This window comes from Mustela lutreola, chromosome 5, assembly GCF_030435805.1.
Source record: "Mustela lutreola isolate mMusLut2 chromosome 5, mMusLut2.pri, whole genome shotgun sequence".
In the NCBI taxonomy this organism is placed as follows: Eukaryota; Metazoa; Chordata; class Mammalia; order Carnivora; family Mustelidae; genus Mustela; species Mustela lutreola.
The window spans coordinates 5,965,394-5,991,130 of record NC_081294.1 but is presented as its reverse complement, the minus strand read 5'-3'; the positions used below and the strand labels follow the sequence as shown (position 1 = coordinate 5,991,130).

Below are 25,737 nucleotides of genomic sequence, written 5' to 3'. Positions count from 1 at the left end.
GGTAAGGGAGCAACGCTGGTCTTTCAAACTGAGTCACCTGTGGGGTCACTCCTCATGTTAAGCTCCTTCCTGAAGTGACAAGAACGGGTGTGAGGTGGGGAGGAAGAACGAGGGGTCAAGAGTAGAGAGGCCAGAGCTCCTGTAGAGGCGCTCCTCCCTCCCGAACGTGTGGACTACGACAGCACGCAGGTCTCCGCGCTTCCTGACAACAACGCTGAGAGAGATAAATTCTGTAACTTACCGAAATGTCCAATTCCACCAGAAGAGTGGTTTTTACGGCATCATTTGTAGTCAGTTGAACTGCCTTTGAAATTGGAACTTGAAAAATTGGATCCACTGAAGTCACAGATGCTTGGCTTTCCTCCTTGAGAAACAAATGTGATAAAATATTACTAAATGCAATTTTCTATCTTATTCGCCATTGCTTCACTTAGTGACCAGGTAAGATCAATAGGATTTTATAAAACGTCCTAGATATTGAAGTATTCTTATCTAAGACAGATGGCTACACACATAGGCCTCTCAATCTTTCAGAAGAGAGAGCTCATCCGTATCTTAAACTCCTTGACTATCATTTGACTTAAACTCCTTGATTAAATTTCTGGGATGTATATATTGAAAATAACAGATACCAGCATTTTCCTGTGAAGGTCTAAGAGTATTCCAAAATAAACCATGCAAAAGGAGACCATATGCATGCACAGTTTCAGGAAGGAGATTCTAAAAGGAAGGACATTTAGGGCTGGAAGACGCCTGAAGAAAGGTTCACAAGAATCTGCAGAGTGGCGGGCCCTGGCGTGGGAATGTTCCACACCTACGTCAGTCAGTACAGGAGCCACTAGCCAGATGTGCCTAAACCCCTGAATTCTTAGTTTTATTTTCATTTATTTGAATTTGAGTGGTCACACATGACTAGCAGCTTTTATATTAGATAGCATAGGTCTTGGGAAACTGCAAAGAAACCCAATTCATTGCACTACGTCTGCTTCTTTTCTAACTCGATATTTCTAAGTTCTGTTGAAGACAGAAACTTACAAAATGCTCATCAGTTAATAGTGGATAAATGGCTATGTGGAAAAACTAGAAAAAGGATCAAACTCAGAGCCTGACAGTCATGACATATGGGACACTGGGAGATGCCGCCCAAGACCGACCTCGGCAAGGCTGCTGGTAAGGTTGTCAGCAGATGGCCCTCAGCTAGCTCAGAGTCATCTCAGTGACCTCAGCATTCCCAGGTCATACCCCTTTTCAGAGGCAGCCCACATCCAACGGTTCATCGAGGACTATAAAGGCCCAGCCCTTTGCCCCAACTCAGGACAATGTTGAAGGGCCATCCTAGCTCTGGAGAACCCTGTTGAGGCTAGCCGGGGCCTTTGCTGGGACACATCACAGTGCACTTCTCACTGTGCCCACTCCTGCTTCTGTCCTCTGCATTCCCCAAGGTGAGGATCCCAAGGGGATAACCTAAGAAATAATCACACAGTTCTATTCAAAGGAAGCCAGTTGGTGACAGCTGGCGCTAGCCCGGTTTCAAGGAAGATGCTACATGGGCGTCTGGAGCTGCATAGCCCACCTGGCTGACAATGAGCACACAACACTGGTGACAGTTGGGAGAGAGGGAGCACAAGGTGATGACAGTGCACGAGCTAAGTGTGATGATACACCATAAGAGGGAAGGCATTAGTGTGTACGCAGTAGCTGGTGCTTGAGATCTATGGGGAAATGGCACTGATAAGGCCTGCAGAATTGTGGGTATTGCCAGCCTTCCATGATAACTCTGGAAAAAATGCAAAAAAACTGAGAACAATTAATGAACAATTAAGCACTAAGTGTGAAAGCCAGAGGACAGCTCTGCAGCACACGAAGAAGCTGCTCATCTCCTGCTGCTAGAATGCTAAGACCTGACTCGGGGAGGCAAAGAATGGCCTGCTGGCAGCTGGGAGAGGGGCATGTGGGTCAAAAATCTCGACTCCCTAGATGTCCTTGAACCTGCTGAGCCTGCACAAGTGACTACTTCTTCCTAAGAAGAGCAAGAATGTCCTCCTCGCATTCAGACCTCCGTCCGGCAAGACAGGCCCATATCCCCGCTCCTGAGTCCCATCTCCTCTCCTGGCTGCTGGGCCAGTGAGGCTCAAGTCAGACACACTAGGCCTCAGATGGGCTGGGCCAGCTAAGGCAGGAGAGGGACTATGCTCTGAAGAGTGTGCAGGACACAGCAACCGCACCAGCAAAAACCAGCAGCGTGTGCACAAGACGGAACGTTGAGGTCCCGGGCCAACAAGGGTAGAATGTCAACTTGGACAGAGAAGTTTTGCTCACTGGGAGCACTATCTCAGGATACTGGCTTTAGCACCTTGGCAACAGCCTCTAGAGATGGTTATGAGGCCAAGGAGGAAGCTAAAGTCCACACTAAATGAGGAAGAACTGCTGACAGTTCCATGGCCAGCACCAGATGACAGGAGTAAAAGGCAAAGAGAAGTGGACAGAGTAAAACGGATGACACTATGAAGAGCCAAAACCTATGGGATGCTGCTGCTCCCTGGAGGGCCCAGAGCACACTCCATTGCCAAGGCCGACAGGACAGTGCTGGTGAGGGGCACCGACATCATGGAGGAGTTCAGGGCTGGCCGCTCTGCCGGCCCGAGCTAACGGACCGGGCCAAGAATAAGGGCGGACCACTGAAGACCAGAGGGACGTGGGAGCGCTTAGTCAGCAAAGTCCTGTGGGGTGTTGGAGGGAGGCCTAAGTATCCCAGCAGGAAGGCTGGAGGGGTGGCTGAACGGAGTCTCCCATGGGTAGGGGAGGTGGTGGGGGAGACTCAGCAGCATCGCAGAGATCATACTCGGTCAAGTTCTTTCAGGCAGAAAACATACACTGGGCCAAGGGGAATACCCAGATACTCCAGGAACTGCTAGAAGAGGGTCCAGCTATGCTGTTACCCAGGAACTCAAAGTGTCATCATGGGCCACATACTAGAGTGCGACCTACAGGGCCAGGCTGTAAACGGGAATCCTGGGCCAGGGCTGGTTCCATGGGTCCACTCAGTTCTTGGCCTGTGGCTAAGGGCTGTACAGGGGGGAGGCCAAGAGGAAGCCTCTAAATCTGACGCTGTCCTCTCCCCTCACCCAAATAGAAAGTGAAAAATACTCCATCCTGAGGAATGGCAGGTATCGATACTGTTATCAATACAACCCCTAAAAACGTACAGGACCAGGGATGGTCTCCATCTAACTCACCAACCCAGTCCCTGCATGCAACCAGGCGGATGCTGGGGGAGAACAATGAAGCGCAAGGAACACCAGCAGTAGCCCCAGTGACGGCCTCCACGATGGATGGTTTCCTTTGCTAGGGTGGATTAAAATGGCCTCAGGCACAGGGCATGTGGACAGAGTGAGCCGCTGGGCTCTTTTCCATCTCTACCCCTAAAGTGGGGCACACTTTCACTTGGAACAATTTCCATTTACCATTTTGACACCAGATTGTGATAATGCTCCTGCCAGCTGCTTCAGGACAGCCTGAATCGACGCAGAACATCTGGACCTCCCGCAGAACGTCACGTCAGCCCATGACATTAGGAACATTATGCTACCCACTACCCACTACCCACTACCGACTCACACGCAATGTGCAAAGTGGCCAGTGTGTAGGAGTTTCTGGAAAGGCCAGACCCTGTGCAGACTGAGAGGCCAGTTTCCAGGAGTCCAGCAGCCTGAGGCACGTCAGGACGCCCCCTCCAGTACAGGACACGCTAGTGCATCTTGTACCTCGTGTCTCCTGGAGAGCGGGAGAAGAGCTGGCATGCCTTTCAGGTCCTGCAAGCACCAGCACTTGCCACACCTGGGATGACAGTGCTGACCCAAGCACCAGGGGACACAATGGGCAGCGGCTGTGAGAGGGGGCCCAAGCAGGAAAGGGCTGTGCAGCAGTTCTGAGCAATGGTGTGGACGAGAGCCCCTGCAGCCTGCACCACAAGACCCGGAGACACCACAGGATCTGAGACACAGCGCTGGGGAACTGACGCTGTGTGGAGCGGGCCTGGCCGAGAGGACATTGAGGCTCAGCTGCCCACTCTGCCCAGTGCTGCTTCCTCCTCCCCTTCTCAGTTCCCTAATGTGAGGATCCCAAGAGGATGCCCCCCCAAATCTTTTTCCAACCCCTTGTAGTCTAAGCATACCCCTTGAGTAAATGTACACGAATATGCGTTAACTGGGTGAGATCTTAAATATTTCTCCACCACATGACCAGAAACTGAAGCCTCTTTAACGACCTGTGCCATACCCCAAGCCTTCTCAGACCCTCCTCCTCAGGAACGTTCACGTTCCTGTGCCTCTGCCACACGCACTGTCCTTGCGGCCTGCAACGGGGGCGCTCACCCTGCCCGCGCACCCCCACCCGCTGTCCAGCCAGAGGCTCACTGCTCACTCCCCTCTACTCCCAAGCCTGAAAAAATACTTACCCTAAGTACCTCACTTAACTAAGCAATTTGCACAATAAGGGAGCGTGAGTGGAAAGCAACACCTGACAGCTGTTTCTATAAACACATTTGCCTGAATGCTCTAGGAAAACACCATAAGCAGATGTTAGAAAAACATTATCCTATCAGGTGCTGGCCAACAGTTCTAAGGGCTAGAAAGCTGTATTTAAATTGCTTCTAAGTTGTACTTAAATTGCTTCTAAAATGCTGGCCTTGCTTCATTAAAATAAATCAAGAAACAAGAAATATAGCTGAGGTCATTTCCTGAGTGCCTACAACACCTGACATCACCTGACCCACATAGAAATTAAGAAACAAATGAATTCTCCAAAATGACAGAGAAACTGAGCTCTTAGCTATTCTTGCTTCAAAGACAGAAATGACGTTATGCAAGCGCTTCTGCCCAGGCACCTTCTCTGGAAGGGGCCAGACAGTAACCATCTCAGGCGCGCCCGCCTCCAGGCACCCCTCTGCCACCCCCCCGAACCCCGCCGCTGCGGCACAGAAGAAGCAACGGGCCACACGGGGATGGACGCGCAGGCCTGGGTCCCGATAAGCCTTACTTTCCGAGGCACGAGGCAGGCCGCATGGGCCCACCAGGCCGGCTTGCAGACCCCTGCCGCAATGCAGTAAGGCCGACGAAGCGGCTGCTCTGGGAAGCGGAGGTTCTGCAGCCGGCGGCCGGAGGGGGAAAGCACTTACCTGGCCCGGACACTCCTGCAGGCGCACGTGCAGGTACTCGGGCGGCGCGGCAGGGATGCTCAGGGCCGCCTGTGAGAGCAGCGGTTCTGAGCGGGTGAGCGAGGAGGACTTGGACTCCGACTCCACCACTGGGGCACCTGACCGACCTCCGTCCACTGCATTCTGTCCCCGCGCCTCAGAATCCCTTCTCCGCGGATCACCTAATCTCAGAAGTTCAACTTGTGATTCAATGTGTAGTAATTCTGGTTTCAGAGGATCCATCCTTTGGGAAGCATCCAATGCCACCCTGAGAGCGCCGATTCTCTCTGCTTTTCCTCGACTGGACGTGAAGTGCTTCGTGAGGGCAGCCCAGAGTCCATCAACCCATGGCTCCACCACAAGTTCTAAACTGGGTTGTTGCAATAAAAAAAGGAAAAAAAATGCCTAAGTTCTCCATTTAAATACAAAATCATGGGATAGTGGCAGTCTACTTGGCAGAACGCTATGCAAATGTCAAAAACACTAAATATAATAATTATTCGGAATACAAAACATACCTATGCTTAAGTTAAAAGCATTACAGTGTGTTTGTTAGAACTTCAGCTGTAAAAAAATTGAGCATAAAGGTCAGAACAGAAATGAAGCCATTTCAATAATAGGTAGCATGAATGGGATTGCTCTTAACTTCCTAAAATATAGTTGGTACTATTTTAAGAAGTTATAATTGTAAGTAGGCCTGCGAAATTCTGATGAGGATAACAGAACTTATCCCAAATCCAAGCCTACTCTAGGATCACGTGATAATTACATATGTCAAATGCAACATCATTTCTTCCCCCTAATTTAGTGAATTTTTTTCCCCTACAAATTAAAATATCACCAAGAAATCCCTCTGGATTAATGCTAGGTATTCTAAGAGTTCAAACCTTTAACGGGTTCTGAAAATTTCTGATGAAATTTTCAGGGCGTCTGAACACAAGAGAAAGAAAACCTAATATTCCTGTAGGAAAGCTGAATGAATCATAGAGAAGTTTTAGAGTGTGGCAGTGTGTTCACTAACAGACAAAGTAGGGCAAGCCAACAATAATATTCCCTACGTTCCCCGAATGGAGAAACTTTAACTGAACAAGTAAGAAACCACGCATCAGAATCTTGGAAATCACAGCCTTTTCATTTTTAATCACAACTCAAAGGAGGTGTCAAGTAAATCCTAATTCATAAAGTTAAGTGACAGAAAAAGGCACATTTCAGACTTCTGTCTTACTAGGACTCTGGCTATAATCTCGTTAGTACAAATCCATCCTTCAGAGCCTTTGGGAAAGCAAGGACATAAAACTCTGGGCTCAGCAACGACAGCTAAGTTTAAAAGCCATCTTCGCAGCTCAAAAACATGAAGTGGCTAACATGTCCACTAGGAGAGCTAATGTTCACGGCACACTTACAGCAGGGCAAGTATTACTCTAAGACGACAACCTGCATCAAGTCATTTGTTCCTCCCCCAAATCTTCCACGACACACACTATTATCCCCTCTCAGAGAGGGAGAACGTGGAGCACACAAGTAAGTAATACGACCAAGGTTTCAGTGCTCCGTGAAGGCGGTTGGCTATCAAGGATCTGCAGGCAGGCGACTGGACCCCACTCTGCATCCTTGTCCCCATCAGTGTGGGGGCTACGACACTACGCCAGGGTATCTCCTTGAAAATAATTTTAGAAGAGGGCAAACTCAAGCGAGGTAGTTAGGCTGAAAATTGAAGAGCTACAGGTTGATGAAAACACCTTCAGGAATTTTAACGCTGGATCCCGTAAACGAACAGGGCAACTGAAAGACTGAAGAGAAGGAAAATGTGGATTCAGTGACAGGCCACGTGGGTTCTGTAAGAAGTTAGCAAGCACATGGCTCATACAAGACAATAAATAAAGGCAACATGACTCCGGCAAAAAACAAGAAACACAAAAACACACACAAAGAAATCAACATAATGGGAGACCAGACTAGAAGGTGAACACGCGAGGCAATATGGCAGAGCTTCGTCACGATCAAGAACATACGCACTGCGCCGTGCGAAAAGACCAGCGCGTCGCCCTCACAGACGGAGCATGAGGGAGCGGAGGGCCGGCTAAGCAGTAACAGAAGTGTTTCCGGCATACCCAAGCAAGGGTGCTATGCAGAAAAGCACAGCATGTGCTGAATTTGTCGTCATTCATAAGCAAAGATCAAGCGGTGAGAATATGCACACCAAGTAGGAAAAAAAAAAAGAGGTGGTCAGCTGTCATCTGCTGAAATAGCCAGAGGCTGAACGGTAACTTAGCTGTAGGACAACATCCATTCGATCTCTGAATAAACACATCAAGAGGAGTTCAAAGGTGGCCCAGAGGGTGAAATGCTGAGGTGTAAAACCACCAGTGAACTAATGCAAACAGGAATTAGATTTCTGGCTGGCATGAGGGCAAGCAGCCATTAAGACGGTAAAGAGAGAGCCAGGGCCCATAGCGTGCCGGCGCGTGAACGCTTCTGGCCTGCGCTCACTGCCAGGGATGCCAGGCGGGATGGGCAGCCTCCGCGCGAGGACCCGCATCCAGTCTCTGTGTGTGCAGGGCAGAAAGCAAACATGCAGGCGATCGAAGTTCCTAAAGAAAATGCGGACTTCTACAAATGCCTCCAGGGCATCTTTACAGATTTCTTCTTTCAGCAGAATCTGGAGGCACTTCAAGTGAACAGAATATAGAAATCAAGCCCTTGCTGATCTTTGGTCCTAGGGCTAAAAAAAGCTAAAAAAGGAAAATAACTTTTAAAATAAAAGCTTCAGTGCTAAATCAAAAGTCATCATATTTCATAAACTCACAAGCTTTCATGTAGTAGAAAGAGGGGCTGACTGGAAATGTGGAGGGGAAGCACACTGCTCTTACCCCACACAGTCATCCGCATGGCCCGTGTCATAGAAATGTCTGGCACCCAGCTCCTGAAGTCGCTTGTCAATGATCTTCCCGCCGTTGCAGAAGTACGTGTACTCCGAATCACCCAGCCCTAGGGAGCCCAAACGGGTTATCAGTGCACACACGGTAAGGTTTAAATTTAAAGAAGCTATACAGAACAAATATTTAAAACAATACCATTCCATGCTCTGATTAATAATGCACACCTTCATGTCTCCTGAGGTTTGCCCTGGGTATATACTAAGTATGCAAATATTTGCCTTCTATTTTACAATATTACAGTAACAGACCCATCAAAATAGAAACACTTCTTGGCCACTGTTAACAAATATTTTCACATTTTTGTTTCCATGAATCTGTGAAAAAATATGGAAATCTTAAAAGAAAAATTAGATAGGTTTAAAAAAAAAAACAGTTATCTGTATTTGCAGACTTCTGATCTTGCGCAAACTACATCCTGTGGGCCAAATACAACTCCTGGACTGAGCCACCCAGGTACCCCCTAAGGACTGTCCTTATAAAGTCGTGCTGGAACACAGCCAAGCCCATTTGTTCACATAGTTTACGGCAGCTCTCCAGATACAACAACAGAGTTAAGTAGTTGTTACAAAGAACACATGGTCTGCAAAGCCTAAGACAGTTACCTTCTGGCCCTTTATAGATTTTACTGACCCCTAATTGAGAGCATAGACAGGTACGTCTGCAGTATAATTTCCTGTATTTCTGTGTTAGGTGAAATAGGAACTCCTATGTTTCCTGGCAAGAAAATGGACTAACATTTTCATACTTGGTTAAAAATTTAGGGTTAAAAGTGTTAATTTCTCAGTTGTTTAATCATCTCCACATACTTTCACAAAAAGAACAGGGTAAGCAGGGCACCTGGGTGGCTCAGTGGGTTAAAGCCTCTGCCTTCAGCTCAGGTCATGATCTCAGGGTCCTGGGATCAAGTCCCACATCGGGCTCTCTGCTCAGCGGGGAGCCTGCTTCCTCCTCGCTCTTTCTCTGCTTGCCTCTCTGCCCACTTGTGATCTCTGCCAAATAAATAAAATCTTTAAAAAAAAAAAAAAAAAAAAAAAAGAACAGGGTAAGCAATCACAGTGGGCACGGGAAGGTCCATAAATGGCCTAACAGTGACTAGAATGGTTGATACCTTTTTTGAGGAATTTTTTAAAGCAACACATACATGTTCATTCTTGAAAACAGAAATTAGAAAAAACTTGAATTAAAAAAATGTAAATGGGGTGCCTGGGTGGCTCAGTCATCGAGCATCTGCCTTCCCCTCAGGTCATGATCGCAGGGTCCTGGGATCGAGCCCCGCATCGGGCTCCCTGCTCAGCAGGAGGCCTGCTTCCCTCTCTCCGCTCCCCCTGCTTGTGTTCCCTCTTACACTGTCAAATAAATACAAATCTTTTTTTTTTTTTAAAGATTTTATTTATTTATTTGTAAGAGAGAGAGAGAGTGAGAGTGAGCACAGGCAGACAGAGTGGAAGGCAGAGTCAGAGGGAGAAGCAGGCTCCCTGCAGAGCAAGGAGCCCGATGTGGGACTGGATCCCAGGACGCTGGGATCATGACCTGAGCCGAAGGCCGCTGCTTAACCAACTGAGCCACCCAGGCGTCCCGACAAATAAATACAAATCTTAAAAAAAAAAAAAAAAAAATGCTATTCCAGGGGCTCCACAGAGGAGCTGCTATGAAGTGAAGACAAGGGAGGCATTCACAGAACACAGGACACCATAGAAATAGAAAACATGTAACCGTAAACAGAAAACCAACAACAAAATCTACACAACTCTATATCATGGTTTTGAAGGATACATTCAGATACCAGAATTAAACCAGGAATAACCGAGGACCGGCAGAGCGCAAACACGGTCCATACCCAGTAATCCGTAGCGCAGGTGAGCAAGGAAGTCTCCCGGCAGGGCCTTGTCCTGTATTGCTTTCAGGAACTTGCGCGCGGTGTCGGGCGGGTCTCCAGTGCCCGTGGTGGAAACCACCACCACGAGAGGCGCTGTTTCAGTTTTCAGATCATACTACAAAACGAGGACCATGCGTCAGGGATCTACAGCTGTACATAGTTCTGACTTGACACATCAGCAAGGCAACCAGCTAGATCTCCTCTATCAAGAACCAGGCATGTGTGCTGCCCGAGGCCTCACGGCAGAGGATGAGGAGGGGGAGTGCAAGCGTTACTCCTCAGGTAACATGGAACCTGGCCCACTCCTCACCCCCTCCGGATCCTGGGAGCTGGGAATACGGAGGCGGGGAATGGAAACCATCGGCAGAAAAGTCGGCAACTTACAGATAAGTTTCTTCACTCTAAGCCTCACCTAATTTAAATATTCCAAAGAGAACACTTCACCCTCTCTATTCCTAATGACTCCATGATCTCTACTGCTCATGTGTATCATCGAATCTGACTGAGGGATTCACTTCTTCTTCATGCTGATACAAGGATTTGAGCTAACAGATTACTAGGTGATTCAATGCTTACAGGAGACAGCACACCCTGTATAGTGAACTTTTACAGTTCATGTAACTTTGTCTTAAAAAGGACTACCATGACCTAGCAAGTAGACAGCTATCTGTTTAAACGTGGATCAAGAACCAGAGAAACCAATGAGCTGGGGAGAGCAAACAGGACCGCTAACATGACTGGCAGCATTCACCTAAGGTTCAAATAGCTGCTGGCCTAGGTGGTGAGGTGAGCCCAAAGGGCCAAACAGGGCTAGTTATATGGTGCTGACAACTTGTTGTTTACAGTAACAGATTCAGATTATATTCTAGCGTGTGGCACCCTCCACACCAACACCGAAGTTGCTGTAGGATTACAGGAACTGCTGACTGGCGGAATCCTCCAGGATGCTCCCTGCGGGGTGAGTGGCTACATCTGGAGTCATCTTGACCCTGACACATACAGATACATGAAGGTTCTCCCATGAGTGGAGTTTATAATTCACTTGTGCTGCTGACAGTCTAGTCCTTTGAACTACAGATGTGGAAAAGACCAGAGGAGACTATGAACTTGAGTATACCGGCTACACTGAGGTTAATTTTTAAAGTACTGAGGGATATTTTTAAAGTGTTAGTGGCTGGCACATCAACTTGTCCTTATATAAAAAGCTCCTGCTAGTTGCTACAGACTGACTTGTAGAAGACAGTAAAATCCAGAAAACTCCATCACACTTACTGAAAGAAGAATACAGATCTGTTACAATCTTCCATGACCTAAGGGAGGAATTTCTGCAGAGACTGAGCCTAAAAATAAGCATTCCCTGCCATAAAGAAGCTGAATCTTCTCTAGAACTTCCACTCCTGCTTTAAATTGTAGTCCACAAAGGAACTGCCTAGTCCTTCACTTGGAGGAACTCTGACATGAATGGCAAAGTCTTTATTTTGAGGAAATGCAAACGGGGCACTTGGGATTCGTGAGTTGAAAAACACACAAGTGCAAGCAAACACTCATCTGTTTAGTTCTCACAGCCAACGAGAGAGAAAGGAAGCACTACGACTACCCCTCACAGTTGAGTAGTTACTTGTTTTTGCTTTTGAAACTGTTGGGTCAAATTCAAATGTACACTTGTATGTTAAAAAAATGACAAATCTTAACAAGAGCTGATAAAATAAATTTCTAAGTGTTGAAAGAAAAGGAAGCATGGAGACATTTAGCAGCTTACTTTGCTGTTTAACATCACCTCCCAACCAACATACTCTGAGCATAAAACACAGTAAAATCCATGAGCAGCCGCTCACCTTATCTGACTCACTAATACAGTGAAGATCTGCGGAAAATCCATGTGCGAATGCTTTTTCACATATTTCTTCCGCTATGGCCTTCGCTTGTCCTTTCTGTGTAGCATAGAGTAACAAAAACCTCCTCATCGCCTCACGGCATGTGCTACAGCTTCAACACACTGTGGAACAGAAGAGACAGGGATTTCTCTTTGTTCCTAACTGAGGCATACACCACAGGTGTTCTCCCTCAGTCTTTCTAAAAGCCTCCGACAATATCCACACGTAACATGAAACAGGCTTCTCTGAGTACGTGAGCGTCATACTCAGCGAGTCTAAAAAAAGAGAATTCATCCAACCAGGGAGAATACAGAAGAAAAGCTCTACATCCACGGTTCAGAAATCGGACGCTGGGGTCCGACTACTCGCACTCAAATCTGGCGCCCATCATGCACGACGGCAGAACTGCGGGCAAGCTTTTCCACTGGTCTGTGCCTCAGCTCCTCGCCCTTGAAATGGGGTAACAGCACCCCGCCCCGACAAAGATGTGCCAGCTGTGGAGATCTGAACCGCAGCTGAGACAGCAGTGCTCAGTACATCTGATGTTTTTATGTTAACAAATGCAATGGGGCGCCTGGGCGGCTCAGTCCATTAAGCACCTGCCTTCCGCTCAGGTCATAAACTCCAAGCCCTGGGATGGAGCCCTGAGGCAGTCTCCCTGCGCGGTGGAGAGTCTGCTTCTCCTCTTCCTCAACTTGTACGCATGCTCTCGCTCTCAGATGAATACATGCTTTTCTTTTAAAAAAGTGTAAAAATTCCATTGGAAGTATACGATTCTGTTCCTACCTGTTCCGAATGCCAAATAAGCTAATCACAGCAGTGACGTGCACGAAGCTACGTACTCCGCTCTGCTTCAGTATCAGACACGGACACACGCGAGTGCACACGTATACACGCACGGAGAGAGAGGAAATATTTCCAATCCACTCAAGCTGAAGATGTGTTTCCTGAAGAGAAAACCAGGAGTAAAACACGGGCCTCTCACAGACTTGTCTCCCTAAACTCATCCAGGATCTAAAGCTGGGGCACTGGAGGGCGCCTGGCTGGCTCAGTCCAGAGTGTGACACCCTTGACCCCCAGGGGGTGAACTTCCAGCACCCGCAGCGGGTGTAGACATTACTCAGTAAATTACACTTAAAAAAATGATGACAAAACCGGGGGACTGACTGCCAACTTGTAGGGGCAGATTTCAATAAATCCGTATCAAATCCTGGCGTTTCGGAATGGGCCATCAGAAGTTTCATATCCACTGGCCAGGTACGTCTAGGGATAAATTAAGCCGCGAAGAAATTAAAAGGATTGTGTCGGGTAACACCGCGCGCACGGAACGCCCTTACGGAACGGCACGCCGGCTGGCTCCGAGCAGGCGGTCAGAGAGTCACCCGAATCAACGAAGCGACACACATTTTGGGCTCAGCGGCAACTGTGGAAATGCAGAGATGGAAATGTCACCGCTTACTGTCCCCACAGCTAAGGACCTCGAGCTCTTCGGGGCGCCAGGCACAGCCCCGGGCGCTCCCGGGGAGGAGGAACCCCTCAGGCCCACCACCACCTCACAGAGGTCTGTGACCCCGTTTCTCCGCGGCGGATCCGCGGCACCCGCCCGGCTCCCGCAGGCGGAGAAGCGGGGAGCAGCACCCCGCGTGACCCCCGCCGCCGCACCCCTTTCCGACGCCCCCTTGGGTCCCCTCGACCCCAGTGTAGGGAAGTGTTCGGGACACAGACGCCCACGGAGGCGCCCACAGGGACCGGCGGGGCCGGCGCCGCCCGTGCAGACGCCGCCGCGGGGCCCGACCCGCTCCCGGGAGGCGACGGGAGACCCAGGCCCCAGGCTCCGGCGCAGTCCGCTCTCCTTCCAACCGGGCCCGGCCCCTGACCCGCCCGTGAGGGCCCAGCCCCGGCCGCGGGAGGGACGTGCGGGCGCAGAGGCCGGTGCCTTCCCCCAGCCGTACGGCCTCCCCGCGGGCTCCAGCTGGGCGGACCGACAGCCCGGGAACTGCAGCCAGCGCTCTCACCGGACCTGCCCAGCCCGAAGCGCCCGGGGCAAGAGTAGGAACGCGAGGCGGCTCCCGCGCGGCGCGCTCCGTCACGGCGCGCACCTTCCCAGCGCCCAAGACCAATAAGGAGCTCGGGAAGGAACGGAGCCAATCACAGAGCTCCCGGCGCGGGCGTGGCCTTCTCTCTGCGCATGCGCCTAGCTGCTGGGGGGGGGGGGGGCATCTGCCCGTACGGAAGCCCACGAGGTTCCGGTGGCTCGGCGCCGCTCGGAGCTCCCGCGGTCTGAGCGCGGTAGGTGTCCCGGCCCCGCGTACGTGAGCCCGCGGCGCCGCCGAAGTGTCCGCGTCGCCATGGCCCGCCCACTCCTCTCCGGCCGCCGCCCCTGCACTCCCCGGGCTGGAGCGCAGGTTCCCGGGTCGCCGGGTTTACAGGCGCCCGGCGCGTGGGGTCCTTTCCCTCCGAAGACGCGGGTCCTGGGGCGCGTCCCCCTGGCCTGCCCACTCGTGTCCCCAGGTCCCACGCGAGCGCTTAGGTGGACCCGGAGCTCTCCCCTCCCCTCCGTGCGCTGCGTCGTGTCACTTCTTTCACATCTGCCTTTTCCCCCAAACTCGAGCCCGCTCTCGCTCAGCCCTGGCCGGATCCGAACTGCGCGAGGAGGGCGACGCCTCGGGCGTTTCCCCGCGTTGGAGCCTGGCTCTGCGTGGACCGCTACGGACTGGGGCCGTTTTACCGTGGCCCCCTTTGGGTGTGTTTTCCCAAACGCAGTGCGGCCAGCCGCCGCGCAGGAGGCGTGTTCGGGGTGCGGACCGCGCGAGGGGAGTCCCCGCTCTGCCGCGGATGAGCCGCGCAAACCTCTTTGGGCTCAGTTTTCTCATCTGTAGAATGAGCAGAAGTACTTGATGCCTTGTGTGGTGAGGGTTAGCTCTGCCGGTAAAGCAGGGGGAGGCGGGAGGATGCCAGGTAGCGGTGAGTATGACTCTTCGATGCCGGCCGCCTTTCCAAGCTGCCGCTGCGGAGACTGGTGTTGGGTACTTGGGCTTATGAGTCACTTGTCTCCAGTACCCCTGCTCGGTTTCTTGAGCAATCATGTGGTTGGATTATGCACTGTATGTATTTGACCTTTTTTTTTTTTTTTTAATTTCCTTTAGTGGTAAATCAAGAAGTGTGGAGAATCCGATGGCATGGCCTTAATTACCTTGTGGAGGAACCTTTGCCATTTATCTGATTTTCGGATCCACCGAGCTCTGGCTGCTCTGAAAAACCATCCTGTGATTCATGTTCACAAGGTAGCCGAGGAGCGTCTGTGTCCGTGGTTCTGTTCACCGCAGGCTCAGCCTCTGGGGGTCAGGTTCCATCACGGCTGTTGTAAAAACTTCCATTCAGAAAACAGAAATGACCTTCATCCGGCTGATGAGGCAGTGTTCTCTCAAGCACACGACTGGGACAGGCCCGAACAAAGTCTTACAAGTGTGGATGAGCAGACGTTTTACAGGAGACTAAACAGCTTCACGTCCTCAGAAGAAGTGTTGAGTTTTATAAGCTGCAAACTGCAAACTTTGCCTGATACTCTAGCAGCAGGCGCCTTACAGCGGATTTGTGAAGTGGAGAGAAAAGATGGTGATGAAAAGCTGCCAAAAGAAATACTAAAGAACCGTGTCTTTCAGGCGCTGTGCATTCAGTGTGAACAGGAACCCTCAGGTCTGCCAGACACGGTGTTGGTGACCACTTTGCAAGCTCTGACTCTGTTGCATGTGGATCCCCACAGTAGCTTGGTTCTGAGCCTGGTGGCAGAATGCCAGCGTCGCCTCAAAGCGGGTGGCCTAGAAGTCCACAGTCTTTGTATTCTTGGGGAAAGTCTGATCAAACTGCAGGGGCCGGGCTGCACGACGCTAGAACTGGTGATATGTCAGCTGAAAAGGGAAAAGTTGGAAGAATTTACCCCTGAGGGTATCGTGGCTCTTTATAGAATCCTGCAGGCTTGTACTGAAAAAGTGGGCCAACACCAAGCATTTCTTAATAAGCTAAACAACTTTGTTCTGTCCGTAGTTTACAGCTTGAGTCCGACATCGATGAGCCAAATCCTCAGTGCCCTGGTGGTTCTTGATCAAACCCAGGCACTTCCTCTGGTTATAAAATTGGGAAAATACGTTGTGAGGCATATCCCTCGTTTTACTAATGAAGAGCTCAGAAAAGTCTTAGAGGCTTTCATATACTTTGGGCACAACGACAGATTTTTTACAAAAGCCCTCGAGCAGCATGTAGCCTCAGTGTGTCTCACTTTGGATCCTGAGGTTGTCAGCAAGGTCACGGAGTACTGCAGTAGGAAGCGGATTCTTTCAAAACCCATCCTCGATGCAGTGGCAGAAACCTTTGTTTGCCAATCAGAAAAATTCTCACCTCATCAGATCTCTGAGTTAATCGAACCATTTGGAAAACTCAATTACTTGCCCCCGAATGCCTCTGCTTTCTTTAGAAAGCTAGAAAACACGTTGCTCACTCATTTCAATTATTTTCCACCCAAAACACTACTGAAAATTCTCCATACGTGTTCACTAATTGAATGCCATCCGGTCAACTTCATGGCAAAAATATTCAGCCCTTATTTTCTTCAAAAGCTGCAAGGTGGGTTGGTTATAAGTTCAAGTGGGGAAATTAACCCTGGAACGTGTGAGGTTTTTGAGGCGCCTGTCTGCCCATACACTTGCCTCTTTTGTAATAACCTTAATAAGAGGGTCAGGTGCGAATCAAAACAGAGTTCCAGGGTGATGGAATACACACAGGGAAAAGAGTTTCGGCTCAACAGACTGCCGGCCCGAGTCTTGTGGGATGACGTGGCCCCGGTCATAGTCACAACACGTCAGAAGCTGTGAGGGCAACTGGAGACTTCCCGGTTTTGAAAGGCTGGCGTCCGTCAGCTCAGTGGATGGCCACCCAGACATGTCGGGTGTCCATGTCTCCAGTTCAAGGGACTCCGTACTGATTTTAACATACCTGTTTCTTTTAATTATATTTTGTCATTTGGAGCTTGAGTTCCTTGGAAGTTAAAATGAGATCGCACGGATGGCAAGCATACTTAACTCTGACACGTTCTTCTGCCAGGTTCGTTTAAAAGTACGTTACTTCCGGGGCGGTTAATATACATTGTACATTCGTGGATGTTCCTTTCTGTCATCACACAGAACAAAATCTAAATGTAACCACAACCGGAACGCTTTTTTATTTCAGGTGAAGAATCACATTTGGACAGACTGAGCCTCGCACAGCTGACCCAACTGTTCTTAAGCGCAGTCCTAGAATGCCCTTTCTATAAGGTAAGAGCGGGAGCCCTGCTGCCTGATTCCGCCATGACGGCAGCTTGCTTTGTGTCCCCGCCCCGAGTCTTTGAAGCTTGTCCTCTTTTTATCTCAGTAACCACATCAGAAAGCGGAACATTCCTGCACTTGGAGTTACTTGCCACCAGGTAACATTTTCTTTGAGAAATTACCCCATTGCTGCCGACTTGGGACCGTTTCCTGCGACAGGGTGTCTTGGAATATTTCATCAAGTGCCGCAGTCAGAGCGCCCCTAGATTCCCTCAGGGCTGTGAAGGGCTTTAGCGCTCCCCACAGCTGTTGGATACAAACCTGCGAATCTCTGGACTGAACAAATCTTAAATGATTACAAGCACATGTTTAAGCCAGACCAGAAATTTCCCTCTTCTCTGTTTAGTTGAGGTGAAGGTTGTGCTTCCCATCTAGGCCTCTAGAGAGTAACTGTCCTGACTTAATCAGGCCCCGTGTGTGGGGTCCCAGATGGCATCTCCAGACTTGCTTGTTTTGCCTGGTCCTCCGGGTCACATTGGATCGCCTTTAAGAGTAGCTCATTTCAGGGGCTCCTGGGTGGCTCAGTGGGTTAAAGCCTTTGCCTTCGGCTCAGGTCATGATCCCAGGGTCCTGGGATCGAGCCCCGCATTGGGCTCTCTGTTTGTCGGGGAGCCTGCTTCCTCCTCTCTCTCTCTGCCTGCCTCTCTGCCTACTTGTGATCTTTGTCTGTCAAATAAATAAATAAATAAATAAAAAGAGTAGCTCCTTTCAGAGTAAGGTGTAAAAATGGAGATACCACTATTTTCTTCTTCTTCTTCTTTTTTTTTTTTTTTTTTTTAAGATTTTACTTACGTATTTGACAGTGGGGGGAGGGAGCGCACAAGCAGCGGGAGCAGCAGCAGGAGCGGGGGAAGCAGGCTCCCCGCTGAGCAGGGAGCCTGGTGCGGGGCCCCATCCCAAGACCCCAGGATCATGACCAGAGTCGAAGGCAGATGCTTAACCAACTGGGCTACCCCCACCCCATCCCCCCCCGCCCACCACCGCCAGCTATTTTGTTTAAAGCAGCTTCAACAGTGCTAAGGCAGCTTAAGAGCAGTGACTTAGCCCAGCCTCCTTCCGTCCCTGAGGGAGCAGTGTTGACCGCAGTTTTTATGTCCAAATGGACACAAAGGCACGAACACTGTCCTGGTTTCTCTCTTGCCTTGGAATGGGGCTACTGCCAGGACAGGGTGCTTTTATGTATACACAGTACATCATGGACATTCCTTGGAGACAGTACACAAAGGTGACATGTGCTCTTTTTAGGAATGGCACGCCATTTCCAGATACTTATTCTGTTCCATCATTGTTGGACTCGCAGGTTTTTCCCCAGCGTTTCTCTCCATCAGCGGGCTGTAGTGAACCTTCTTACGTGTCCTTCCCTACTGGAGCCTTTTTGTTTTTCAATCTAGAGACTAGATTCCTGAAAGTGAGATGACTGAGTTACCTACAAACTTGTTGGCGCTGATGGCTGTAGATGTCCCTTCCCCGGCCATGGCCCTGCCCCTCTGTCGCCGTGTGTTATCAGTCCTTTACTTGTTACCATTCGGCTCCCTGAGGAACACGACTGTGTCACATGTTTAAATTGCATTTTCATGAGCAATAACGAGTTGAACGTACTTCCACAGTGCTTCATGGTCATTTAAGTTGCTACGAATCCTCTTCGAATCCGTGTCTTTACTCACGCTCCTGTTCGGTTGCTCATCCTTTTGCTCTTTGTCTCATCCTAGAACACATTGTGAGATGGAGATACTAGTTCCTGTATATCTGTGTATGGTGTACATATTTTCTCCTGGTTTGTAGTTCTTCTTTTTTTTTAAGATCTTACTTATTTGACACAGAGAGAGAGATCACAAGCAGGCAGAGAGGCAGGCAGAGAGGGGGTGGGGGAAGCAGGTTTCCCGCTGAGCAGAGAGCCCGATGCAGGCTCGATTCCAGGTCGCTGAGGTCATGACCTGGGCTGAAGGCAGAGGCTTAACGCACTGAGCCACCCAGGTGCCCTCCTGGTTTGTAGTTCTTAAATTTTTTTTTTTTTTTTGAGAGGTTGTGTGTGTGTGTGTGTGCATGGCGCAGGGGAGGAGCAGATGCAGATGCAGAGGGAGAGGGAGAAACTTCAGCAGACCCACATTGAACACAGCCTGCGGCGGCGGGCTTCGTCTCAGGACCCTGAGATCCTAAGCTGAAAATCAAGAGTTGGATGCTTAATTGACTGAGCTACCCAAGTGCCCCTATAGTTCTTACTTTTTAATTTTAATTTAATATTGTTTATGGTATCTTTCTATTATATAAAAAATTTTAAGTTTTCTGTAGTAAAATCTATCCATCTTTTAAGGTTTCTTCTCTCACTGAGAATACCTTACCTGTCCTAAGGTAGTATAAATATCTTTCTAAGTTTTCAAAAGTATCATTTCCCTTTCTTTATCTAGCTCTTTATCTCACCTGGAATTTATGATAGTCCACAGTGCTCGCTGGAACTCTCACTTAGCTCGTTCCCAGGTGGACTACCAGTTGCAGCATTTACTATATAGCTATCCTTTTTTCCCTGATTTGAAATGTCACCTTTTTCATACTGTCCTCTATTGAAAACATGAGTGTCCTCAAGGCCCTTAAAGTAATTCTAAGAGTTCCAAAGATGTTTCTGGAGCTGTAATAGCATTATTGTTCTACCCCTCCCTTTCTTTCTGTGACCACTGACTACTTTTTTTTTTTTTTATTTATTTGACAGAGAGAGAGAGAGATCACAAGTACACAGAGAGGCAGGCAGAGAGAGAGGGGGAAGCAGGCTCCCTGCTGAGCAGAGAGCCCGATGCGGGGCTCGATCCCAGGACCCTGAGATCATGACCTGAGCCAAAGGCAGAGGCTTTAAACCACTGAGCCACCCAGGGGCCCCCACTGACTACTTTTAAAACATATTTATAAGATACATTGAACTATTGGATTTATTTTCTTGTTTTGTATCGTTTCTTCCTTTCTCATGTTTAAACATCCAATTTTTAGGGTCAGAAACTTCTTCCTAAATACCGAGTGAGATCATTTCTTACTCCATGTTCTTCCCTGGAGACGCCTGTGGATTTCCAGCTTTACAAATTTGTGAAGATTGGACTGGTTGACCTTTTGGGAGCAAGATTGTATTTTGCTCCGAAAGTGTTAACGCCGTATTGTTACACAATAGGTAAGTAGTAGGGGGTTTGCTGTGCCTGACCAGCCTCGGCATGCTGTCCTCTTTGGGAATCTGTGGGATTTAGTCGCCCCTGCAAGGTCTAGAAATGTAGCAGGGGTGGCCCTTCCCTGAAGGCACATTGGGGGGTGGGGGTGCAGTCCAGACAGTCGGGGGAGTCCCATGTGGTAGCGGAATGTCTTTGGGCAGAGTAACCTTTCTCTGCTTGCTGCTTTTCTGTAAAATGAATGTAAGAAGCACAGTGACCCAGAATTGCATAAGGACCAAGGAAAAGTGTAGAGTGGTACCGGGACTGTAGTACGTGCTGCGTCCCTGCTAGCTGCTGTCGTCATCCAGGGCAGCGCTGGCCAGTGCAGCGGCCAGTAGTACCCGTGGCTACTTAAGTTTCCATCAGCTTCGATTGAAAACCCATCCACAGTTCAGTCCTTCGTTGCATGAGCCACACATCAAGCACTTAAACACCCAGGAGGCTGGCGGATGCTGTGGTGGACAGCAAAGGTGAAAACACCTGCTTCGCGACAGAAAGTTCTGTTGCACAGCACTGACCAGAGAGTTCACATTCTTATGCCCGTCACGTTTTTTTTTCTTAATTAATGAGTAAAAGAAAATCAGCTCAAAGGTGACAGTGCCTTATCGGCTTCAGGTGATCATAGCCCACCTTCTTCACACAGGCTCTTTCTACAGAAGGAATGGCAGGACGTCAGAGGGAAGGAAGCGGTGGTCCGCTGTGCCCGGCGACCGCACATCAGGGTGCAGGAGGCGTTGCTCGGGGGAGGCTCTGGGAGCCGCAGTGATGAAAGTTCTGACTTGCGGAGGTTATACTCGTGCTTCGCTTAAAGGGCTTCCTTCACTCTCTGGGTTGAAGGATTCCCGCCACTTTCTACAGAAGGAGAAGAAGAAAGGCGAGGTTCTTGTCCTGCCCGGTATCTAGAGGGCGCCACTCCTGGTTTTCTCATGGCGGAGCCTCCTTAACTTAAGGCTGACTTGGGTGATTGTAGAGCTGGTTAAAGTGAAATTCTCACCATGGTCTGGTGTGGTCATTGCTTCGCAGACTTCAGCGCGGCTGGCCCATCGCAGTGTGGAAGAAATCAGAACAGGAGGAGGAGGAGGGCAGGCGTGTAGTGTTTGTGAGGGTATCACACGGAGAATGTTTCCTTTCTTCTCTCACCAGATGTTGAAATTAAATTAGACGAAGAAGGATTAGTACTGCCATTTACAGTCAATGAAGATGTGCATAAGAGGTAAAGAAAACTGGTGTGGTTTGATGTGGCGAGACTTGGCAGGCTTGGTAACCGATGCTGTTTTCCCAGGGTGGGAGAGGAGACGAGGTTCTAGAAGTGAAGGCACTGGCATGCAGCATCCCGATTGTGGAAATTCCGTGTAACATAGACATTAATGTTAATAAACTTGAGTGCCATTTCAACACAGGAAAGGATAGCACACCTGTGAGCTACTGGAAATCATGCTGACACATAGGAATAACCGAATCCCAAGCGAATCTGTGCCACTAAGAATATATAAGTATTTTGGATTGTCTTAAAAATTAAATTTCTCCCTCTTATCAGATAAAGGGCTAGTATCCAAAACCTGTAAAGAACTTCTCAGACTCAATACCCAAAAATCAAATAAACCAGTCAAGAAATGGGCAGAAGACATGAGCAGACATTTCTCCAAAGAAGACACACAAATGGCCAACAAACCCATGAAAAGATGTTCAACATCAATCAGGATCAGGGAAATACAAATCAAAACCAACTGAGATACCACCTCACACCAGTCAGAATGGCTAAAATTAACAGAACAGGAAATGACAGATGCTGGCGAGGATGCGGAGAAAGGGGAACCCTCCTACACTGTTGGTGGGAATGCAAGCTGGTGCAGCCACTCTGGAAAACAGGAGGTTCCTTAAGACAATAAACATAGAGCGACCTATGACCTAGTAACCGCACTATTAGGTATTTACCCCAAGGATGCAAACGTAGTGATCCAAAGGGGCACGTGCCCCCCAGTGTTCATAGCAGCGATGTCCACATAAGCCAAACTGTGGAAAAGCCCAGATGCCCACTGGCAGATGAGTGGATAAGGGCGATGTGGTGTGTACATACACGGTGCAGTATTACTCAGCCGTCAGAAAGGATGACCATTCGCAACGTGGCTGGAGCTGGAGCGTATTATGTTAAGCAAAATAAGTCAGCCAGAGAAAGACAAATGCTACTGTATGATTTCACTCATGTGGAATCGAACACATGAACAGATGAACATAGGGGAGGCAGGGGAAAGAGGGAGGAAACCGTAAGAGGTTCTTAACTGGAGACAAACCGGGTTGCTGTGAGGGGAGGCAGGGAGGTAGGGGACAGGGTAACTGGGTGATGGGCATTGAGGGGGCGCTCGGTGTAGTGAGCACTGGGAGCGCTGATGCACGCAACTGGGGAGTCCCCGGCCTCTACCTCTGAAACTAACAATACACTGTTAACGAAACTGAATTTAAATAAAGAATTTTTAAAAATAGTAAAAAATTAAGTTTCTCCCTTCAATCTTTCAGGGTAGCGCTGTGCATCGATGATCCAAACAGGTTTTCTCTGAATACCAAACACTTACTGGGAAAGGAAGCCACGAAACAGAGACACCTGCGCCTGCTGGGTTTCCACGTGGTGCAGGTACGGCTTCTCCGGGTGCCTTTGCTGCGAGAGCAGTTGCTGCTTGTGATTGGCTTTGTCCACGGTGCTGGTCCCAGTGGACACCCAGAATCTTAACATCTAGTTTAAAGGCCAACTCTGTTCATTAGGCTTAATCTCTGTATGTATATTGGAAATATAGAACATTCACACCTTCTGTCCCTGTATTCTCCATAAGCTATGCTAACCTCTGCTTCTAGAATTTCTAAATTAGTAGAATACCTGTTTTGCTTTCGGTTCCCCCGATTCAACGGCTGGGAGTAGGCCGGAGGACCCGTTAAATCCAGGATCCCCCCCCCCTTGTGCCTCGGCCCTCATTCGTGGTTGCGTCAGCAGCGGCCCACCAGGGGCTCCTGCGAGGAATGTGCCTGGAGCTGCCCGGTGTCTGCTGTCCTGTCTGGTCCCTTCCCCACCGCATGTTTCAGCTGCGTCCCCAGACGGATGTTCTCAAGCCCCACCCCACTGCGTGTCCAAAGCCTTTATTTTGCATTCACTGCTCACAGGTGAAAGCGAGAAGCCCTCTGCACCTGAGCGTTCAGGACCCTCCACAGCCACGCCGAGCTCTGTGGCCCCTTTCCTGCTCCCAGTGCCCCCACGGGCTCTCCTTCTGCCCTGGCTGCCTCCCCCATCAGACTGGACCCTGCTGCTCTGAGTATCCATGCTCCGGCTCCGGCTGCGCTCCTGCCGGCCCTAGAGCACCACTGTTCCCGCGTGTTCTGGCTCCCAGAGCCCCGACTATGTGCCAACTGTGTGCCAGCCACTGTCGGAGGCCCTGGGGCCACACAACGAAGGGCTGTGCGCCTCGCCCCCCGGGAGCCTGCACTCTGCCACGGGGGTTCAGGAAACCAGGACACCAAGGTGACTTCACAGTGTGGATCCATTATGATGTCTTTTATTTCCCTCCCTTTACAGATCCCCTATTATGAGATTGAGTTGCTAAAATCAAGAGTGGAATTGGTGGAGTATTTACAAAGAAAACTATTTCCTCAAAAGGTGGGCGTTCATTGGTAACAGGAAGGAAGACTGGCTTTAGGACTCAAAAAAACTGGTGTTTTCGTGGGATTCAGGACAAAACCAGAATGAAGATTGTGAATTAGCCGTTTGTGTGTGGACTGCGGTGATCTGGAAATGGTCTAGTTTTCCTTATACTGTGTATACACTTACCAGTGGTAAATTTAAAATAAATTTTTATTTTTATTTAATACTTTTAGAGGGACTTTTATACATGAAGCAACTGGTCGAGTACAATAAAGGAACGTAATGACTGTCCTTACTTTTAAATCCTTGTTTTATGGTAGTTATTTGCTGACTGAAAGTATTTGCTTTTGAGACCTTTGCTTCCTCTTGTCACAAGCACACGGAAGAAGTCTTGTCTGTTTCCCTCTCTCTGCTTCGTTAGAGGCAGTCGTACGCGGTCAGGAGGAAGAACAGTGGAGAAGAGACTACGACTAAGCATGGAAATGGAAAGTTACAGAATTATGCAGAAGTGACTCTTTACTTAATAGGAAAATGTTCTCCATTGGAAATGGAGCTACTTACACATCCTCCTTCTAAGGTGTAGAGATGTAAAAGTTAACTTGTTTAGCTGGGGCTTGGGGCCGGGCTTTCGGTTGAGAGAGAGAAGCTTCCGAGTCTTGAATCCTGAATCAGACCGTCTCCCGGACCAGATGCGCCCTCGCCCCTTTGAGGTCAGGTCAAAGTTTCAGGGAAGAGGAGCAGGAGGCGGGCTGGTGGGGTGGGCGAGCTCTGGAGTGGGGCGCTCAGGCCCTTCCGCCGGCGAGTCCGTGCCCCGTCAGGGAGCTCCGCTCCTCAGCACGCTCTGCCCACGCCGAGCCCCTGCTGAGCTCCGCAGCTGAGCTCCTGCGAGTCCCCCGCCTTCGGATCTGGGTTTTGTTCCCACTTTGCAGGGTCATGGGCCAGCTCTGCGAGCTTGAGTGTCCTGCCCGTTTCATCCATCACGAGAGATGAAAGAAGGTTCCAGTCTAGTCTTGAGGCTCAGTAGAGCGCAGTGGCTGAGACTCCAGCCTGGGCTCCAGCTTCCCACCTGCTGACAGATGACCTTGGGCCTCTGTGGCCCCAGGGTTGATCATACATCATAACAGGGTTGCAAATAGCTTTCGGGGACGGCCACCACAAAGTACCACAAATGGGGCAGCTTGAAACGGCAGAAACTTACTTGTGGCTCTGGGGCTAGAAGGCGGCCGTCGGTGTCAGCAGGACGACGCTCCCTCTGCAGACTCTAGGGGAGGATGTGTTCTTGCTGCGTTCAGCTTCCAGCCGCCCCAACGCTCTTGGTGTGTGGCTGTGTCCCTCCGGTCTCTATGTTCACATGGCTGCTCTCCCTGTGTGTTTTACTGGCCCAGACTCTGCTGTTTTTATAAGGACTCAAGCCATATGGGATCAGAACCCACCCTAATGACCTCCTCTTAACTTGATCTGCAGAGACCCTCTGTCCAACTAAGGGCATAGTCTCCAGTACTAGGGACCAGCTTTGGGGTGGGGGGCACAGTTCAACGGTCGACATGAGAATTAGTCCAAATACATTCAACACTTGGAAGAGTACCCACAGCCGAGTGAGGCCCCAGTCTGTGAGCTCGAGAAGGGCTTGCCTCCGACTGCCGAGAAAGAAGAACAGCAGGCAGAGGGAGGTGGGGCGAGGAGC

The 25,737-nt window shown here is 49.6% G+C and overlaps 2 protein-coding genes across 11 annotated transcripts in view; one reads left to right on the top strand and one right to left on the bottom strand.

The window, feature by feature from the left end:
* MTRR (5-methyltetrahydrofolate-homocysteine methyltransferase reductase) overlaps nucleotides 1–13,998 on the bottom strand; it is a 31,681-nt gene extending 17,683 nt beyond the window's left edge. The window contains exons 1-8 of one of the 6 annotated variants that reach the window (XM_059173622.1): nucleotides 13,836–13,966; nucleotides 13,221–13,306; nucleotides 12,670–12,830; nucleotides 11,845–12,005; nucleotides 9,971–10,124; nucleotides 8,065–8,182; nucleotides 5,177–5,564; nucleotides 242–364 (exon numbers count right to left, since the gene is read on the bottom strand). In XM_059173622.1, the coding sequence (XP_059029605.1) occupies nucleotides 242–364; nucleotides 5,177–5,564; nucleotides 8,065–8,182; nucleotides 9,971–10,124; nucleotides 11,845–11,973 (912 nt within the window). In that variant the 5' untranslated portion in view covers nucleotides 11,974–12,005; nucleotides 12,670–12,830; nucleotides 13,221–13,306; nucleotides 13,836–13,966. Of the gene's footprint in view, nucleotides 1–241; nucleotides 365–5,176; nucleotides 5,565–8,064; nucleotides 8,183–9,970; nucleotides 10,125–11,844; nucleotides 12,006–12,669; nucleotides 12,831–13,220; nucleotides 13,307–13,835 lie in introns of all 6 variants that reach the window. The other 5 variants (XM_059173623.1, XM_059173620.1, XM_059173621.1 and 2 more) reach the window with 5 other exon arrangements.
* Nucleotides 13,999–14,090: 92 nt separating this feature from the next.
* Nucleotides 14,091–24,356, top strand: FASTKD3 (FAST kinase domains 3). 5 transcript variants are annotated; one of them, XM_059173615.1, is made up of 7 exons: nucleotides 14,091–14,172; nucleotides 15,030–16,503; nucleotides 17,107–17,192; nucleotides 20,220–20,394; nucleotides 21,572–21,641; nucleotides 22,943–23,057; nucleotides 23,988–24,356. In XM_059173615.1, the coding sequence occupies exons 2-7, from the start codon at nucleotides 15,063–15,065 to the stop codon at nucleotides 24,084–24,086; spliced, it is 1,986 nt and encodes a 661-aa protein (XP_059029598.1). In that variant the 5' UTR covers nucleotides 14,091–14,172; nucleotides 15,030–15,062; the 3' UTR covers nucleotides 24,087–24,356. The 5 variants fall into 5 exon arrangements, with proteins under 5 accessions (XP_059029598.1, XP_059029600.1, XP_059029601.1 ...); XM_059173614.1 differs by lacking the exon at nucleotides 14,091–14,172 and adding an exon at nucleotides 14,204–14,413; XM_059173616.1 differs by lacking the exon at nucleotides 14,091–14,172 and adding an exon at nucleotides 14,457–14,626.
* The last annotated feature ends 1,381 nt before the right edge of the window (nucleotides 24,357–25,737 follow it).